Below are 20,754 nucleotides of genomic sequence, written 5' to 3'. Positions count from 1 at the left end.
TGTAATGAGCATCTTGCATCAACAGGTGCTTCACAGAATTCCTTAATATTGGGTTGTGGCAAGCTCTGAGAGCTGCTACTGTGCCGGAGCAGGTGGCACCATCTTGGAGGAGAATTTTTTTTTTCTTCAGCAAGATGGCGCCAGCGCAATAGTAGCTATCAGATCTCTATACACACCGATGCCTGCTACTGAGTAGGCACAGCATGCGCCATTTTCAAATTGATTTATTTTTATTTTTTTTACACTTGCTCAATAACATCAAGAATAATTATTAACTGGACACTAAAGATGCGATTATGCTGCAGAGCAGGGGCCACGGCTGGCACCTGCCTGCAGAAGCGTTTTTTTCTTCAGTATGTACAGGTATTCATTATGCAAACTAGGAGGCAGGTCACTGAAGGATCAGCGACTTTTCATCAGTCTGCATTATGAATACCTAATCAGAGCACCACATGAAGACCCTCCACAGGCCCATCCTGGGGCACGAACATATCATTAGGACAAAACTGAAACTAGAGATTAAACAACAACCACAAGACGGATTTCATCAACCAAGGTATCATTTTAATCAGTATAACGGCGCTGACCTGACACTGTGTGTAGGTTTCTATGCACAATCCTGCTGACAGGTTCCCTTCGGGGCTCGGTTCACACTTATCCTATGATCTACTTTGAGCACTTCCATCAGTGTTTCTGTCTAAATCTCTGAAAGACGTGATTGAAATGGAACTCCTGACTGAACCATTCAGTATAATGAAGCAGACAGTTAGTCTGGACCCTATTTGTCCTCTATTCCAGTAGTGTCCATCCTTTTTTGTGCATGCCTAAAAAGATGGACACTGCCAGATTTTATATAATATATATAATCTTTATTTTTATTATCAGATTATAGGCCATATGGAGTCCACAGTGTCTCCATTTGTCTCACTACATTGAATGTTCCATTGGGGGGTTTTGTTTGAATGACATTTTTCTTAGATTTAGATATAAATGCAAACCGAGCCTTATTGAGATCTTTGGGAAGCAGGATGAAGAAATCAACACCAGTTCAATAATTAAATTAATTAAATAATTTTTATTCAATAATAATTTTTTTATCCCTTTTTTATTATGATTTTGAGAGGCAGAATTAACAAAAACAGCAATTCAAAAATTGATTTTATTTTTTAATTTTTGCAATGTTTACCCTGTGGTAAAAGTGATTAATTTAGATAGCTTTGTTCTTTGGGTCAGTATGATTACTATGATACCTCATTTGTACAGGTTTTTTTTATATTTTTCTACTTTTGCACAATAAAAATAATTTTAGAAAAAACTTGTATATACATCGCCATATTCTGAGAGCTATGACCTTTTTATTTTCCTGCTGACAAAGCTGTGTGGGCGCTTATTTTTTTGTGGGAAGAGAACATTTTCAGTGATACTATATTTATTTACATATGACTTTTTGATCACACTTTTTCATAATAATGCAAAACAAGAAGTTTGACAAATGTAGTTTTTGCACTGTTTTTTTTCACTGTAGGGATTAAACCATTTTGTTGTTTACTGGGATTAAACAGAGTGACTGTTTTATAGATTGGTTCATCATAACACCAAACTTTTAGGGTATGTTATTACTAGATGTTTTTTCAGTGATGTTTTCTGCAGCAAAAGCTGATCTCTTGGCAGGAAAGATGCTGCAGAAATAAAACATGTTTTCCTTAGTTTTTATTGTGTTTTTTTGCGGTGTTTTTTGTACATCCACTATATCATGCTACAGTGCAGTATGTAAAATAGGGGGCAGGTCACTGAGGGATCAGTGACCTGTCATAAGCCATAAGGATGAATGTCTAAGCAGAGCACCACATAAAGCCCCTCCCACAGGCCGCCCTGGAGCATGATAATCTCATAAACTAAAAAATGCAAATAAAGATTAACCCCTTTACCCTGAAGGGTGGTTTGCACGTTAATGACTGGGACAATTTTTACAATTCTGACCACTGTCCCTTTATGAGGTTATAACTCTGGAACGCTTCAACAGATCTTAGCGATTCTGACATTGTTTTCTCGTGACATATTGTACTTCATGATAGTGGTAAAATTTCTTCGATATAACTTGCGTTTTATTTGTGAAAAAAATGGAAATTTGGCTAACATTTTGAAAAGTTTGCAATTTTCCAACTTTGAATTTTTATGCCCTTAAATCACAGAGATATATCACGCAAAATACTTAATAAGTAACATTTCGCACATGTCTACATTACATCAGCACAATTTTGGAACCAACATTTTTTTTTGTTAGGGAGTTATAAGGGTTAAAAGTCGATCAGAAATTTCTCATTTTTACAACACCATTTTTTTTAGGGACCATATCTCATTTGAAGTCATTTTGAGGGGTATATATGATAGAAAATACCCAAGTGTGACACCATTCTAAAAACTGCACCCCTCAAGGTGCTCAAAACCACATTCAAGAAGTTTATTAACCCTTCAGGTGTTTCACAGGAATTTTTGGAATGTTTAAATAAAAATGGACATTTAACTTTTTTTCACACAAAATTTATTTCAGCTCCAATTTGTTTTATTTTACCAAGGGTAACAGGAGAAAATGGACCCCAAAAGTTGTTGTACAATTTGTCCTGAGCACGCGGATACCCCATATGTGGGGGTAAACCACTGTTTGGGCGCATGGCAGAGCTCGGAAGGAAAGGAGCTCCATTTTACTTTTCAATGCAAAATTGACTGAAATTGAGATGGGACGCCATGTTGCGTTTGGAGAGCCCCTGATGTGCCTAAACATTGAAAACCCCCACAAGTGACACCATTTTGGAAAGTAGACCCCTTAATGAACTTATCTAGATGTGTGGTGAGCACTTTGACCCAACAAGTGCTTCACAGAAGTTTATAATGCTGAGCCGTAAAAATAAAAAATCATATTTTTTCACAAAAATGATCTTTTCGCCCACAATTTTTTATTTTCCCAAGGGTAAGAGAAGAAATTGGACCCCAAAAGTTGTTGTGCAATTTGTCCTGAGTACGCTGATACCCCATATGTGGGGGTAAATGACTGTTTGGGCGCATGGCAGAGCTCGGAAGGGAAGGAGCGCCGTTTGACTTTTCAATGCAAAATTGACTGGAATTGAGATGGGACACCATGTCGCGTTTGGAGAGCCCCTGATGTGCCTAAACATTAAAACCCCCCACAAGTGACACCATTTTGGAAAGTAGACCCCCTAAGGAACTTATCTAGATGTGTTTTGAGAGCTTTGAACCCCCAAGTGTTTCACTACAGTTTATAACGCAGAGCCGTGAAAACAAAAAAAATTTTTTTTCACAAAAATGATTTTTTAGCCACCAGTTTTGTATTTTCCCAAGGGTAACAGGAGAAATTGGACCCCAAAAGTTGTTGTCCAATTTGTCCTGAGTACGCTGATACCCCATATGTGGGGGGAACCACTGTTTGGGCGCATGGCAGAGCTCGGAAGGGAAGGAGCGCCATTTGGAATGCAGACTTAGATGGATTGGTCTGCAGGCGTCAGGTTGCATTTGCAGAGCCCCTGATGTACCCAAAGAGTACAAACCCCCTCACAAGTGACCCCATATTGGAAACTAGACCTCCCAAGGAACTTATCTAGATGTGTTGTGAGAACTTTGAACCCCCAAGTGTTTCACTACAGTTTACAACACAGAGCCATGAAAATAAAAAATCTTTTTTTCCCACAAAAATGATTTTTAGCCCCCCAAATTTTTATTTTCCCAAGGATAACAAGAGAACTTGGACCCAAAAAGTTGTTGTTGTGACCCAAAAAATATTTTTTCTTTCCACAAAATGATCTTTTAGCCCGCAATTTTTTTTTGCCCAAGGGTAACAGGAGAAATTGGACCACTAAAGTTGTTGTCCAATTTCTCCTTAGTACGCTGATACCCCATATGTTGGGGTAAACCCCTGTTTGGCGCACAGGAGAGCTCGGAAGGGAAGGAGCACTGTTTTACTTTTTCAACGCAGAATTGGGTGGAATTGAGATCGGACGCCATGTCGCGTTTGGAGAGCCCCTGATGTGCCTGAACAGTGGAAACTCCCCAATTCTACCTGAAACCCTAATCCAAACACACCCCTAATCCTAATCCCAACGGTAACCCTAACCACACCCCTAACCCTGACACACCCCTAACTCTAATCCCAACCCTAATCCCAACCATAAATGTAATCCAAACCCTAACTTTAGCCCCAACCCTAACCCTAACTTTAGCCCCAACTCTAACCCTAACTTTAGCCCCAACCCTAACCCTAACTTTAGCTCCAACCCTAACCCTAGCCCTAACCCTAGCCCTAACCCTAGCCCTAAGCCTAGCCCTAACCCTAACCCTAGCCCTAACCCTAGCCCTAACCCTAATGGGAAAATGGAAATAAATACATTTTTTTAATTTTATTATTTTTCCCTAACTAAGGAGGTGATGAAGGGGGGTTTGATTTACTTTTATAGTGTTTTTTATAGCGGATTTTTATGATTGGCAGCCGTCACACACTAAAAGACGCTTTTTATAGCAAAAAAGTTTTTGCGTCTCCACATTTTGAGACCTATAATTTTTCCATATTCTGGTCCACAGAGTCATGTGAGGTCTTGTTTTTTGCGGGACGAGTTGACGTTTTTATTGGTAATGTTTTCGGACACGTGACAGTTTTTGATCGCTTTTTATTCCGATTTTTGTGAGGCAGAATGACCAAAAACCAGCTATTCATGAATTTCTTTTGGGGGAGGCGTTTATACCGTTCCACGTTTGGTAAAATTGATAAAGCAATTTTATTCTTCGGGTCAGTACGATTACAGCGATATCTCATTTATATCATTTTTTTTATGTTTTGGCGCTTTTATACGATAAAAGCTATTTTATAGAAAAAATAATTATTTTGGCATCGCTTTATTCTGAGGACTATAACTTTTTTATTTTTTTGCTTATGATGCTGTATGGCAGCTCGTTTTTTGCGGGACAAGATGACATTTTCAGCGGTACCATGGTTATTTATATCCGTCTTTTTGATCGCGTGTTATTCCACTTTTTGTTTTGTTTTGTTGTATGATAATAAACAATGCTTTAAGGGGTTAACTAGTGGGACAGTTTTATAGGTTGGGTCGTTACGGACGTGGTGATACTACATTTGTGCACTTTTATTGTTTTTTTTATTTAGATAAAGAAATGTATTTATGGGAATAATATATATTTTTTTCTTTATTTAGGATTTTTTTTTTTTTTTTTTACACATGTGGAATTTTTTTTTTTACTTTGTCCCAGGGGGGACATCACAGATCGCTGATCTGACAGTTTACACAGCACTCTGTCAGATCAGCGATCTGACTGACAGCGCTGCAGGCTTACCAGCGCCTGCTCTGGACCCGGAAGTAGTCCCTGCAGGACCCGGATGCAGCCCCGTGGCCATTTTGGATCCGGGGCCTGCAGGGATAGGAGGTAAGAGACCCCCGGAGCAACGTGATCATTGCTCCGAGGGTCTCAGGGAAGCACGCAGGGAGCCCCCTCCCTGCGCGATGCTTCCCTGTACCGCCGGGACACTGCGATCATGTTTGATCGCAGTGTGCCGGGGGTTAATGTGCCGGGGGCGGTCCGTGACCGCTCCTGGCACATAGTGCTAGATGTCAGCTGCGATAGCTGACACCCGGCCGCGATCGGCCGCGCTCCCCCCGTGAGCGTGGCTGATCGCGCTGGACGTACTATTCTGTCCTTGGGAAGTAGGGCCCACCCCACATGGACGGAATAGTACATCCAATGACAGAAAGGGGTTAAACAACAACCACAAGATGGATTTCATCATCAACCCAGGTATCATTTTCATCAGTATAATGGTGCCAACCTGACACTGTCTGTAGGTTACTTAGCACAATCCTGCTGACAGGTTCACTTTAAATTTTAATTGTTCTGATTACTGGTCTTATATCGTGCAGTACTCATGTATTAAAGGAAATTAGAACTGTTAGCTGGACACGGAAAATAGGCTTGTTTGCTCTGCTTTTGGCAAGGCATAATAAGCAATAGAACTTGGCAGACCTAGAGTTCATTGTTGCCCTAGCGATCGTGTCATAGGGGAGCAGATGGGGTGAGAGATGGAGCACGCCCCATCTCAAAACGTTCTAAACACCATGATTGCTATTGGTTGCTGCAACTAGAGGATTAAATAGACAGTTTATGTGTGGGCATCAATCCTAACTGTTATAGCGGGAGCTCGTCAAGCATGTGGTGATTGTGCCGACACAGATATTTTGGCCACATGATCATTAGGACGTACTGGTACATCAGTTTGCTGGAATTCTTTGCAAAATAGAACGTGCCATGCCTCCAATCTTGGGACGGTATTAGTATACATGTTCACAAAATAAGACTATTGTATGTTATGACTCCTAAAGCACATTCACACGTTTAGCGTACAAACCAGGGGAACAAATACCCAAACTAGACAGTTCCCTGTTCATACTAGGAAAAAACCCTCCATTTACCCTAGTTTGTCCCTGCCTGACTGCAGAGGTTGGCATCCTAAAATAACGTAATGACACCTCTGCTCAATGGTGGCTTACCCTTAATATACTTAGCAGCTCCTACAATCGCTAAAGTAGCAATTCCCTAATGAATAAAAGAATCAAACATGAAACAACTGCAACCAACATAAACTACAGCCAAGTGAATTAATCCAACAAAGACTATCACCAGCAGAATAAACCAGCAGAGGAAGGAATATAAAGCTGCAAAAGTGGTAGGGCAGACAAATAGAGTAAATTAAAAACACCAGTTGCCCAAAACTGGCCGAAACAAAGATAACAGAAATAAAACATCAAAAGAAAAGGTGTATCTGCTGTGGTCCAGCAGAAAGAGACGATAGCCACAGAACACAGGATCAAGGGTTTAAAACCAGATGCATTTTCCTTGATTTTAAATATTTTCATTATTTTCTTCTTTGGATAGCTGTCTTTTTGACTCATTCAATTGATGTACTGTAGTATGTACATCATTCTGTAATTTCTTAATAAATTGTATCTGTTTAAAAAAATTAATAAATACGTGTATTTGGTAGTGTCACGTCCATAACTGAACCATGAAATTATAAAATTATTTATTTATACAATACAGTGAGTGTAAAAATAAACCTTGAAAAGTGCCAGAATTGCTATGTAATGCTTAATGTTCCTTGCAAAAAAAAAATTTAAAAAACCCTACAGCTTGGCCCACATAAATTTCCCTTAGCTCCCGCATTGAAAAAATAAAATTGTCAAGGGCTCACTAGGTAAGGTGGATCCTCAAAGCCCAAGGTCTGAGTGGGCACACGGGCCATGGGCAACCACACAGCAGACAGGTGTATACAGAAGTTACTACAAGCTCCAGGAGGACCGGATAAATCTGGGAGACCACAGACCAGTAGCGGAGTTAGTGGAAGTTGCAAGACAGACAGGAGACATCTTGGAGACTGCAGACAGGTAGCAGGGTTACTGGAAGCTGCAGGCAGACAGGAGACTCCCTGCACACCGCAAACAAGTATCGGAGATTAAAAGTCTTAATGAGGTCCTGGATGCATCAAGTGGACAGGAGACTTCCTGGAAGATGCAGGTGGACATGTAGCAGAGTTCATGGAAGCTGTAAGTAGACAGGAGACATCCTGGAAGGCACAGGTGGACACATAGCACAAGTGCTGGAAGCTGCAGGCAGAAATGTAGCAGAGGCAAAGTCTTAATCAGGTCCTAAAAACCACAAGTGGACAGGAGACATCCTGTAAGCCACAGGCGCACACTTTGCATAGGCAAACTAAATATTTTAATGAAGTATTGAAAGCTGCAGACAGGAGATGTCCTGGAAGCTGCAGCTGGACAAGTAGCAGTGGCAAACTAAGAGTATTAATGAGGTCCTGACAGCAAAAAGTGGACAGTAGATGTCCTGGAAGACCCAGTCGAACACATAGTAGCAGCAAAGTTAAAGTCTTAATGAGGTCTTGGAAGCCGCAAGTGGACAGGAGACGTCCTGGAAGCTGCAATCAGATAGGAGATGTCCTACAGACTGCAGACAGGTAGCAGACAGTGGTCGGCGCTCATAGCAAGTGAGCATTTCTGATACTTAGAGCAGGGCTGCAGCCCTGCTCTATGTAGCACAAGCAATTGGATGATCTCAGCTTCTAGTCTCCCATGGGGACAATTGAAGCAAGTAAGAAGTAAAAAAAAAGTTTTTAAAACTATTACAAAAATAAATATAAAATTACAAATCACCCCCTTTCACCACATTCAAATTAAAACAATAAAAAAAAATCAAATATACACATATTTGGTATAGCCGCATTCAGAATCGCCCTATCTATCAATATGTAAAAATAATTAATCCAATCAGTAAATGGTGTAGCAAAAAAAAAATCAAAGCGTCAGAATTACGTTTTTTTGGTCTCTGCAACACTGCATTAAAATGCAATAACAGGCGATCAAAAGATCATATATGCACCACAAATGGTATAACTAAAAATGTCAGCTCGTCATGCAAAAAATAAGCCCTCACCCAGCCCCAGATCACGGAAAATGGAGACCTACGGGTCTTGGAAAATGGCAAAATTTGTACATTTTTTTTTACAAACTTTGGATTTTTTTTTACCACTTAAATAAAAACTAACCTAGACATGTTTGGTGTCTGTGAACTCATAATAACCTGGAGAATCATAATTGCAGGTTAGTTTTAGCATTTAGTGAACATGGTAAAAAAAATACAAAAAGCAATTGTGTAATTGTACTTTTTTTTGCAATTTCACCGCACTTGGAATTTTTTTTGCCATTTTCCAGTACATGATATGGTAAAATCAATGGAGCCATTCAAAAGTACAACTCGTCCCTCAAAAAACAAGTCCTCACATGGCCATATTGACAGAAAAATAAAAAAGTTATTGTTGTGGGAAGAAGGGTAGCAAAAAATAGAAACGCAAAAGTGGAAATACCCCTGGTCGTTAAGGGGTTAACTTGTAAGTGCATAGTTACATAATATGATGACTGCAATATATTAAGAGGATAAAAATTTTAATGAGAGTGCTTCTTTAACCTTTTAACGACAGCCGATACGCCTTTTAATGGTGGTAGTTAAGGGTACTTAAACCACAGAGCCTTTAATTAACGGCGTTGTGGGAAAAAGTCTGTAGTGCTCCCCGGAGTCAGATTTTCTCTGGGGTCTCGGCTGCCGGGGGTAGCCGAGACCCCAGAGAACACGATTCTGGCCGGTTTTTACCGCCCCCCCGTGTTGCGATCGTTGTTATTAACCGTATAATGTCGACCACCAAAAAAATGTGTGATTTGCCATTTAATTTCTCTGTCCTCTGATGTGATCGCACATCAGAAGACAGAGAAATAGGGTCCCCAATCCCCCCGGATACTTACCAGTGTCTTCCGGTGTCCCTGGGTCCTCCTGCTTTCCCCCACGGCCCCTGGCGTCTTCCGGTAAAAAAATGGCGGGCACATGCACAGTGCGCCTGCCGAGATCTGCTGGCCAGCACCCGGCAACAATAGGAAGATTTTTCCTATTGGTTCATTTTGGTCACTATGACCCTATCACAATGATCTAAATAAAAAACATAAATAAATCCCTCTTTTATCACCCCCCTAGTTAGGGAAAAATAATAAAATAAAGAAAATGTATTTATTTCCATTTTCCCATTAGGGTTACAGTTGGGCTAAAGTGAGTTGGGCTAAAATTAGGATAAGGATTGGGGCTAAAATTAGAGTTAAAGTTTGGGCTAAAGTTAGGGTTAGAGTTGGGGTTGGGGTTAGGGTTAGGGGTGTGTTGGGGTTAGGGTTGTGATTAGGGTTAAGGGTGTGTTGGGGTTAGGGTTGGGATTAGGGTTAGGGGTGTGTTGGGGTTAGGTTTGGAGTTAGAATAGGGGGGGTCTCCAAACACGACATGGCGCCACCATTGATTCCAGACAATTTTGCATTCAAAAAGTCAAATGGTGCTCCCTCCCTTCTGAGCTCTGCCGTGCGCACAATTAGTGGTTTACTCCCACATATGGGGCATCAGCGTACTCAGGACAAATTGGAAAACAGCTTTTTGGGTCTAATTTCTCCTGTTACCCTTGGGAAAAAAACATTGAGGGCTAAAAAATCTTTTTTGTGGAAAAAAAATGATTTTTTATTTTCACTGATCTGCGTTATAAACTTCTGTGAAGCACTTGGGCATTCAAAGTGCTCACCACACATCTAGATAAGCTCCTTGGGGGGTCTAGTTTCCAAAATGGGGTCATTTGTGGGTTTTTTTTACTGTTTAGGTACATCAGGGGCTCTGCAAACGCAACATGATGCCCGCAGACCATTCCATCAAAGTCTGCATTTTAAAACATCATTACTTCCCTTCTGAGCCCTGATGTGGTCCCCCCCACATATGGGGTGTTGGCGTACTCAAAACAAACTGGACAACAACTTTGGGGGTCCAATTTCTCCTGTTACCCTTGTGAAAATAAAAAATTGCGGGCTAAAAAATAATTTATGAGGAAAAAAAAGATTTTTTATTTTTGCAGCTCTGCGTTATAAACTTTTGTGAAGCACTTTGGGGTTTAAAATGCTCACCACACATCTAGAGAAGTTCCTAAAGGGGTCTAGTTTCCAAAATTGTGTCACTTGTGGGGGGTTTCCACTGTTTAGGCACATCAGGGGCTCTCCAAACGTGACATGGCGTCTGATCTCAATTCCAGCCATTTCTGCATTGAAATAGTCAAATGGCGCTCCTTCCCTTCCGAGCTCTGTCGTGCACCCAAATAGTGGTTTACCCCCACATATGGGGTATCGGCGTAATCAAGACAAATTGCACAACATCTTTGGGGGTCTAATTTCTCATTTTACCATTGTGAAAATAAAAATTGAGGAGAAAAGATCATTTTTGTGAATAAAATACAATTTTATATTTTTATGGCTTTACGTTATAAACTTCTGTAAAGCACTCGGGGGTTCAAAGTGCTAACCACACATCTAGATAAGTACCTTAAGGGGTCTAGTATCCAAAATGGTGTCACTTGGAGGGGTTATTATTATTATTATTTATTGTTATAGCGCCATTAATTCCATGGCGCTTTACATGTAAGGAGGGGTATACATAATAAAAACAAGTACAATAATCTTAAACAATACAAGTCATAACTGGTACAGGAGAGAGGACCCTGCCCGTGAAGGCTCACAATCTACAAGGGATGGGTGAGAATACAGTAGGCGAGGATAGAGCTGGTCATGCAGCGGTTTGGTCGATCGGTGGTTACTGCAGGTTGTAGGCTTGTCGGAAGAGGTGGGTCTTCAGGCTCTTTTTAAAAGGTTTCGATGGTAGGTGAGAGTCTGATGTGTTGTGGTAGAGGGTTCCAGAGTAGGGGTGATACGCGAGAGAAATCTTGTGTGCGATTGTGGGAAGAGGAGATAAGAGGGGAGTAGAGAAGGAGATCTTGTGAGGATCGGAGGTTGCGTGTAGGTAAGTACCGGGAGACAAGGTCACAGATGTATGGAGGAGACAGGTTGTGGATGGCTTTGTACGTCATGGTTAGGGTTTTGTACTGGAGTCTCTGGGCAATGGGGAGCCAGTGAAGGGATTGACAGAGGGGAGAGGCTGGGGATTAGGGGGGGAAGGTGGATTAGTTGGGCAGCAGAGTTTAGAATAGATTGGAGGGGTGCAAGAGTGTTAGAGGGGAGGCCACAGAGCAGGAGGTTGCAGTAGTCAAGGCGAGAGATGATGAGGGCATGGACTAGGGTTTTTGCAGATTTTTGGTTGAGGAATGTACGGATTCGTGAAATATTTTTGAGTTGAAGTCGGCAGAAAGTGGAAAGGGCTTGGATATGTGGTTTGAAGGAGAGATCAGCGTCAAGGATTACCCCGAGGCAGCGAGCTTGAGGGATGGGGAGAGTGGGCAGCCATTTACTGTAATGGATAGGTTCGTTGGGGGGGTCACGTGAGATGGGGGAAAGATGATGAATTCTGTTTTGTCCATGTTAAGTTTCAGAAATCTAGCAGAGAAGAAGGATGAAATAGCGGATAGACATTGAGGGATACTGGTTAGTAGGGAGGTGATATCTGGTCCAGAGATGTAGATCTGTGAGTCATCAGCATAGAGGTGATACTGAAAGCCATGAGATTATATGAGCTGTCCCAGGCCAAAAGTGTAAATGGAGAAGAGTAGGGGCCCTAGAACTGAACCTTGCGGGACTCCGACAGCTAGGGGGTGAGGTGAGGAGGTGGTGTGTGAGTGGGAGATGCTGAATGTCCGGTCTGTTAGGTATGATGAGATCCAGGATAGGGCCAAGTCTGTGATGCCAAGGGATGAGAGGGTCTGTAATAATAGGGAATGGTCCACTGTGTCAAAGGCAGCCGACAGGTCGAGGAGGAGGAGGACAGAGTAGTGTTGCTTGCTCTTGGCGGTTAAGAGGTCATTGGTGACTTTAGTTAGGGCAGTTTCAGTGGAATGGCGTGACCGGAAGCCAGATTGTAAGCGGTCAAAGAGGCAGCAAGAAGAGAGATGGGAGGACAGTTCAAGGTAGACGTGTTGTTCCAGTAGTTTGGAGGCATAGGGGAGAAGTGATATAGGGCGATAGCTAGATACAGAGGATAAGTCAAGAGAAGGCTTTTTGAGGATAGGTGTGATGGAGGCATGTTTAAAGCTTGAGGGGAAAACACCAGTTGTTAGTGATAGGTTAAAGAGATGGGTTAGGGTTGGGATGAAGACTGTGGTGAGGTTTGGGATGAAGTGGGATGGGAGCAGGTCAAGTGCACAGGTGGTGAGATGCGATCTTGAGAGTAGATTGGAGAGTTGATCTTCTGTAATGGTGGAAAAATTAGTTTTGGAGGTGGAGGGCTGGGAAGTCTGGAGGAAGGGCTCTGGGGGTTGTTGACCAAAACTGTCTCTGATGTTATCAATCTTCTGCTTGAAAATGAGGCAAAGTCTTCAGCTGAGATAAGTGGGGAGGGAGGAGGTGCTGGGGGACGGAGGAGAGAATTGAAGGTGTTGAATAACTGTTTAGGGTTGTGAGACAGGGAGGATATGAGAGATGAGAAGTAGGTTTATTTAGCTGTGGCCAGTGTGGTCTTGAAGGTAGTGAGGGACTGTTTGAATGCAATGAAGTGTTCCTTGGAGTGGGATCTTTTCCATCTGCGCTCAGCAGCCCTGGAAGCTCGCCTCGGTTCTTTGGTCAGGCTGGTGTGCCAGGGCTGTCTGTTGATTTTGCGAGCTTTGGTATGTGTAAGTTGGGCAGCAGATTCCAAAGCTACAGCTATTGTGGTGTTATATAGAGCGGCAGCATCATCCACATTGTGTAAGGAACTTATATCTGTGAGATTATAAGGTTATAGAGGGGTTTCCTCTGTTTAGTCACATCAGAGACTCTCCAAATGTGACATGGCATCTGATCTCAATTCCAGCCAATTCTACATTGAAGAAGTCAAATGGCGCTCCTTCTCTTCCAAGCTCTGCTGTGCACCCAAACAGTGGTTTACCCCCACATATGGGGTATTGGTGTATTCAAGAGAAACTGCATAACAAATTTTGTGGTTAGTTTTCTCTTTTTACACTTGTGAAAATAAAAAAAATGGTTCTGATTTAAAATGTTTGCAAAAAAAAAAAAAAAGTTAAATGTTAATTTTTTCCTTCCACTTTGCTTCAGCTCCTGTGAAGCATGTAAAGGGTTAATAAACTTCTTGAATGTGGTTTTGAGCACCTTCAGGGGTGCAGTTTTTAGAATGGTGTCACTTTGGGGTATTTTCTGTCATGTACACCCCTCAAAGTGATTTTAAATGTGAGATGGTTCCTAAAAAATGGTTTTGTAAATGTTGTTGTAAAATGAGAAATCGCTGGTCAACTTTTACCCCTTATAACTTCCTAACAAAACAAAAAAAATTGTTTCCAAAATTGTGCTGATGTAAATTAGACATGTGGGAAATATTATTTATTAACTATTTTTTTGATACATATCTCTCTGATTTAAGGGCATAAAAATTCAAAGTTTGAAAATTGCTAAATTTTAAAAATTGTCGCCATATTTCCATTTTTTTCATAAATAAACGCAGGTAATATCGAATTAATTTTACCACTAACATGAAGTACAATATGTTACGAAAAAACCTTCTCAGAATCAGCGGGATTCGTTAAAGCGTTCCAGAGTTATAACCTCATAAAGTGACAGTGGTCAGAATTGTAAAAATTGGCCTGGTCATTAAGCTGCAAATTGGCTCTGTCACTAAGGGGTTAAGAAGTGTTAAACCAGAGGAAACAAGCATGGAAGCCTGGATCTATTAACAGCACATCTGTTTATCACATGGTTCTTTAAGTTTCCTTTTTTTAGGTACTGGCACTTTATATTGTGGTTTTCAGTGCTGATTATGGTATTTTTGATAATTCTGTATAAGTTACCCATCTTAAACACAGAAGTACCTAATGTATTTTTCCAGAAAAATATCATGAACTGCAATAATGTGCATGGAATGTAATGAACCATCACAATGTGATGGTGCACAGAGTTCAACAGTCTCGCTATTACAGTGGAAACATTATATATAGAAAATGTTTTCTTCTGATGGTCAAACATTTTATTTTCACTAGATTTAGTGGAAGCCCCTTGATATTTATTATAGCATAACCAGGGGTATTGAAGAATTATTAAAAAGATCTCTTTATGTTGAAATAAAATATTTGAATGTTTATCATTTTGTTGCAAAATAAGTTTGTATTTTTTATTTGCAGTGACTATATCAACGAGTACCTACTTCGATGGCCTTTTAGTGACTGGATTATATACATCTACAAGCATTCAAGCATCTCAAAGTATCGGTGGAGCCAAGGCATTTGGATTTGGTGAGTCCAGTATGACACTTTCCATGCTCTTGAATGTACCAGCTCGGAGCAGCACAGAGAAAAGCAGACAAATTCAAAGACTAGTCTTAGAAGCTGGCACCCAATTTACAGAAGTGAAGAAGGGACTGAAAATTAAAGGAACTGCCCTAGAAATATTTAAAAGGACAGTAATGGAAAGCACAAATTACTTTAACTATGCAATATGCATTTAATGTGAAGTTGTAATTGTGAACCAAAGTTTAAAAATTCACAATAATTTCGTTGTGTGGATTTAACCTCATTGAAAGGCTCTTTTTCATATATATAAACAGGTGTCTATTGTCATTTTGGGAGGGATTTTGCTCAGAACCCTCTATATTGGAGTGAAAAGCCTCTATACAATAAGGCTCTTGCTCCTGAGAATTCCCCAAAGTTGTATGTTGAGCAATTTTATTTTTTATTTGTTCCATAAAAATGAAACAAAACGGGGTGTAGAGGTAGCAATGCCACTTAAAATCAAATAGTGTATGAACCAGGCGGAAATATATCTTAGTATTAAAGAATAAATGGTATATGGTACATAATACTAACAAATATTGTTTCTAACATTTCAGTTGTTCCTGATTTTAGGTGGCAGCAATACCTGTATACTTTTTAAAGTTTTTTTTTTTTCTAAATTTTCATACTGAGATTAAGATGATCCGTCCAGTTGACCATGGGGCGTAAGCTGCAGCTGAGTAGAATGAGCACACTCCCTTGTACTCTCTCTCTCTGTCCCATGCACTGTGGAGTGTCCTGTATCTTTTTTAATGTTTTTGTATTCATCACAGATCAGAACATGGGCTTTTAACAGCAATTTTTGAAACACAATGCTCCCATGTTTGAATTCACTGTCAAAAGCCCACGTTGTGAACTGTGGATATTTCTTATAATTGTGGATTTGTAGACTGAGTTAGAGGCTCATTTTACCAGTTTTGGTTGTGATTTGTTTAATGTGGATGGTGAGCTGCTCCAGCAGATTTATCTATGAATGCTGCGCAAGAGCCATACATTCAACCCATTAACCACTTTACGAGTTTTGCGTTTTCATTTTTACCTCCCCTTCTTCCTAGAAACATAACTTTTTTATTTTTTGGTCAATATAGCCATTTGAGGGATTGTTTTTTGTGTGACGAGTTGTACTTTTGAGTGACACCAATGAATTTACCATATACCGTATTTTTCAGACTTTAAGATGCACCGGACCATAAGACGCACCCCAAATTTTCAAAAGGAAAATAGGGGAAAAAAAAGTGTCAAATGGGGTCCGTTTACAGTTCGAATTCAGCTTACCAGAGAAGGGATCGGCACAGGTGGAGGAGTGCTCACAGGGGTCGTTTGGTGGTCCAGGCTGGTGCGGTGGCCTCAAAAATCCCATCCCAAGTTGGTGCAGTGGCAGCAGCTCTGTGCTGGGGCAGGGGTGGTGGCTCTGTGCTGGGGCAGGGGCACTGTGCTGGGGCTCTGTGCTGGGGCTTTGTGCTGGGTCAGGGACTCTGTGCTGGGGCAGTGGCTCTGTGCTGGGGCAGGGGCTCTGTGCTGTGGAGGGGGCTGTGCTGGGGCGTGCAGAGGCAGTGGCCTCCGGGAACATGGCCACTGGGTCGGGGGCGGCACATGCTCAGATTCAAATCTCGGCAACAAGATCTCGTCTTGGGACAAGATCTGAATCTGAGCATGTGCCACGCCTGGCTCGGCAGCCATCTTCCCAGAGGCCATGTTTCCAGAGGCCACCGCAACATGGCAGCAGCAGATGTGCAGGGGCCTTCGGGCTTTGACGTAATGCCGGCGGAGCCCCCCACGGAGCACAGAGAGCCACTGCCCCAGAGCACAGCCCGCCACACAGCCCGCCTGTTGTGAATTTGCTTTTTGGCTCCCTCTAGTGGTTACTAGTGATTTGACTCTGGGTATGTCAGTCATCCCTTGTATGCTCACCTGGGCCGTTAGTTCAGGGGTGTTGCTATATAAGCTCCCTGGACCTTCAGTTCAATGCCTGGCAACGTTGTAATCAGAGCTAATCTGTTGTGCTCTTGTCTACTGATCCTGGTTCCTGCTAGATTAAGCTAAGTCTGCTTTCTTGCTTTTTGCTATTTGTTTTTGTTTGCATTTTTGTCCAGCTTGTACATAATCTGTATCCTAACCTTGCTGGAAGCTCTAGGGAGGCTGGAGTTCTCCCCCCGGGCCGTTAGACGGTTCGGGGGTTCTTGAATTTCCAGTGTGGAATTTTGATAGGGTTTTTGTTGACCATATAAGTTATCTTACTACATTCTGCTATTAGTAAGTGGGCCTCTCTTTGCTAAACCTAGTTCATCTCTGTGTTTGTCATTTCCTCTTACCTCACCGTTATTATTTGTGGGGGGCTTGTATCCAACTTTTGGGGTCTATTATCTGGAGGCAAGAGAGGTCTTTGTTTTCCTCTTCTAGGGGTAGTTAGTCCTCCGGCTGGCGCGAGACATCTAGCGACCAACGTAGGCATGTTCCCCGGCTACTTCTAGTGTTGGCGTTAGGAGTAGATATATGGTCAACCCAGTTACCACTGCCCTATGAGCTGGATTTTTGTACTTCGCAGACTTACTTGTTCCTCTGAGACCCTCGCCATTGGGGTCATAACAGTTTGCCAGGCCAGTATTAAATGTTAAATGCATTGCAGAAGCGGGATTATAAGAAAGAAAATTCTGAGTTTTTTTTTCTTTTTCTCATTTTTTTTTTTCTTTTCCCCTTTACCTCTGAGTGGCTTGTGTTTGCTGCAGACATGAATGTCCAGACCTTGATTACAGGTGTGGACCAGCTTACTGCTCGTGTGCAGGGCATACAAGATTATGTTATCAGAAATCCTATGTCAGAACCTAAGATACCGATTCCTGAACTGTTTTCCGGAGACCGATTTAAATTTAGAAATTTCAGGAATAATTGTAAATTGTTTTTGTCCCTGAGACCCTGTTCATCTGGAGACTCCGCTCAGCAAGTGAAAATTGTTATTTCTTTTTTACGGGGCGACCCTCAGGATTGGGCCTTCTCGCTGGCGCCAGGAGATCCGGCATTGGCTGATATTGATGCGTGTTTTCTGGCGCTCGGTTTGCTTTATGAGGAACTCAATCTTGAGATTCAGGCAGAAAAAGCCTTGTTGGCTATGTCTCAGGGCCAGGACGAGGCTGAAGTGTATTGCCAAACATTTCGGAAATGGTCCGTGCTGACCCAGTGGAACGAGTGTGCATTGGCTGCAAATTTCAGAAATGGCCTTTCTGAAGCCATTAAGAATGTGATGGTGGGTTTTCCCATTCCCACAGGTCTGAATGATTCCATGGCCCTGGCAATTCAAATCGACCGGCGGTTGCGGGAGCGCCAAACCGCAAATTCCCTCATGGTGTTGTCTGAACAGGCACCTGATTTAATGCAATGTGATAGAATCCTGACTAGAAATGAGCGGAAAATTCATAGACGCCAGAATGGCTTGTGTTACTACTGTGGTGATTCTACACATGTTATATCAGCATGCTCTAAACGTCTTACTAGGGTTGTTAGTCCTGTCGCCATTGGTAATTTGCAACCTAAATTTATTCTATCTGTAACTTTGATTTGCTCACTGTCATCGTATCCTGTCATGGCGTTTGTAGACTCAGGTGCTGCCCTGAGTCTGATGGATCTGTCATTTGCCAAGCGCTGCGGTTTTGTTCTGGAGCCATTAGAAAATCCTATCCCTCTTAGGGGTATTGATGCTACGCCTTTGGCAAAAAATAAACCGCAGTTTTGGACACAGGTTACCATGTGCATGACTCCCGAACATCGGGAGGTGATACGTTTTCTTGTTCTGCATAAGATGCATGATTTGGTTGTTTTGGGTTTGCCATGGTTACAGACCCATAATCCAGTCTTGGACTGGAAGGCAATGTCGGTGTCAAGTTGGGGCTGCCATGGAATTCATGGAGATTCCCTGCCCTTGTCTATTGCTTCTTCTACGCCTTCGGAAGTTCCGGCGTATTTGTCTGATTATCAGGATGTCTTCAGCGAGTCTAAGTCCAGTGCACTGCCTCCTCATAGGGAATGTGACTGTGCAATAGATTTGATTCCTGGCAGTAAGTTTCCTAAGGGGAGACTGTTTAATTTGTCGGTACCTGAACATACCGCGATGCGTTCATATATCAAGGAGTCTCTTGAGAAGGGGCATATCCGTCCTTCTTCTTCCCCTCTTGGTGCGGGATTCTTTTTTGTGGCCAAAAAGGACGGATCTTTGAGGCCTTGTATTGACTATCGGCTTTTAAACAAGATCACTGTCAAATTTCAGTATCCTTTGCCGCTGTTGTCAGACTTGTTTGCCCGGATTAAAGGTGCCAAGTGGTTCACCAAGATAAGGCCCCGTCTCACACAGCGACGCTGCAGCGATACAGACAACGATGCTGATCGCTGCAGCGTCGCTGTGTGGTCGCTGTGTGGTCGCTGGGGAGCTGTCACACAGACAGCTCTCTCCAGCGACCAACGATCAGGGGAACGACTTCGGCATCGTTGAAACTGTCTTCAACGATGCCGAAGTCCCCCTGCAGCACCCGGGTAACCAGGGTAAACATCGGGTTACTAAGCGCAGGGCCGCGCTTAGTAACCCGATGTTTACCCTGGTTACCAGCGTAAATGTAAAAAAAAACAAACAGTACATACTCACCATCTGTTGCCCGTCAGGTCCCTTGCCGTCTGCTTCCTGCTCTGACTGAGCCGCCGTACACTGAGAGCAGAGCGCAGCGGTGACGTCACTGCTGTGCTCTCACTTTGCGGCGCTCAGTCAGAGCAGGAAGCAGACGCCAAGGGACCTGACGGGCAACAGATGGTGAGTATGTACTGTTTGTTTTTTTTACATTTACGCTGGTAACCAGGGTAAACATCAGGTTACTAAGCGCGGCCCTGCGCTTAGTAACCCGATCTTTACCCTGGTTACCAGTGAAGACATCGCTGGATCGGTGTCACACACACCGATTCAGCGATGTCAGCGGGACCTCAACGACCAAAAAAAGGTCCAGGCCATTCTGACACGACCAGCGATCTCGCAGCAGGGGCCTGATCGCTGGTACGTGTCACACATAGCGAGATCGCTACTGAGGTCGCTGTTGCGTCACAAAACTAGTGACTCAGCAGCGATCTCGCTAGCGATCTCGCTATGTGAGACGGGGCCTATAGACCTTCGTGGTGCGTACAACCTTGTGCGCATTAAGCAAGGCGATGAATGGAAAACCGCATTCAATACGCCCGAAGGTCATTTTGAGTACTTGGTGATGCCATTTGGGCTCTCTAATGCACCTTCAGTTTTTCAGTCCTTCATGCATGACATTTTCCGGAAGTATCTGGATAAATTTTTGATTGTTTATCTGGATGATATTCTGGTTTTTTCTGATTGGGACTCGCATGTGGAGCAGGTCAGGATGGTTTTTAAGATTTTGCGTGAAAATTCTTTGTTTGTTAAAGGCTCAAAGTGTCTCTTTGGTGTACAGGGGGTTCCCTTTTTGGGGTTCATTTTTTCCCCTTCTGCTGTGGAGATGGACCCAGTCAAGGTCCGAGCTATTCATGATTGGACTCAACCCTCGTCAGTTAAGAGTCTTCAGAAGTTCTTGGGTTTTGCTAACTTCTACCGTCGTTTTATCGCAAATTTTTCTAGCGTTGTTAAACCATTGACGGATATGACCAAGAAAGGCTCTGATGTAGCTAACTGGGCTCCTGCTGCCGTGGAGGCTTTCCAGGAGTTGAAACGCCGGTTTACTTCGGCGCCTGTTTTGTGCCAACCTGACACCTCACTTCCCTTTCAGGTGGAGGTGGATGCTTCGGAGATTGGGGCAGGGGCCGTTTTGTCGCAGAGAGGCCCTGGTTGCTCTACTATGAGACCTTGTGCCTTTTTCTCCAGGAAGTTTTCGCCGGCAGAGCGAAATTATGATGTGGGCAATCGG

At 42.6% G+C, this 20,754-nt stretch overlaps 1 protein-coding gene across 4 annotated transcripts in view; it reads left to right on the top strand.

Annotated features, from left to right (window-relative positions):
• The window catches only part of RELN (reelin), a 1,394,857-nt gene that overhangs the window by 175,690 nt on the left and 1,198,413 nt on the right, over positions 1–20,754 (top strand). For all 4 annotated transcript variants that reach the window (XM_077264737.1, XM_077264736.1, XM_077264735.1 and 1 more), the window contains exon 2: positions 14,708–14,818. In XM_077264737.1, coding sequence (XP_077120852.1) covers positions 14,708–14,818 — 111 coding nt within the window. The remainder of the gene's footprint in view (positions 1–14,707; positions 14,819–20,754) is intronic.

The sequence above is a fragment of the Ranitomeya variabilis genome, chromosome 5 (genome assembly GCF_051348905.1).
Source record: "Ranitomeya variabilis isolate aRanVar5 chromosome 5, aRanVar5.hap1, whole genome shotgun sequence".
NCBI lineage: Eukaryota > Metazoa > Chordata > Amphibia > Anura > Dendrobatidae > Ranitomeya > Ranitomeya variabilis.
This window is presented reverse-complemented; position numbering and strand designations above follow the sequence as displayed.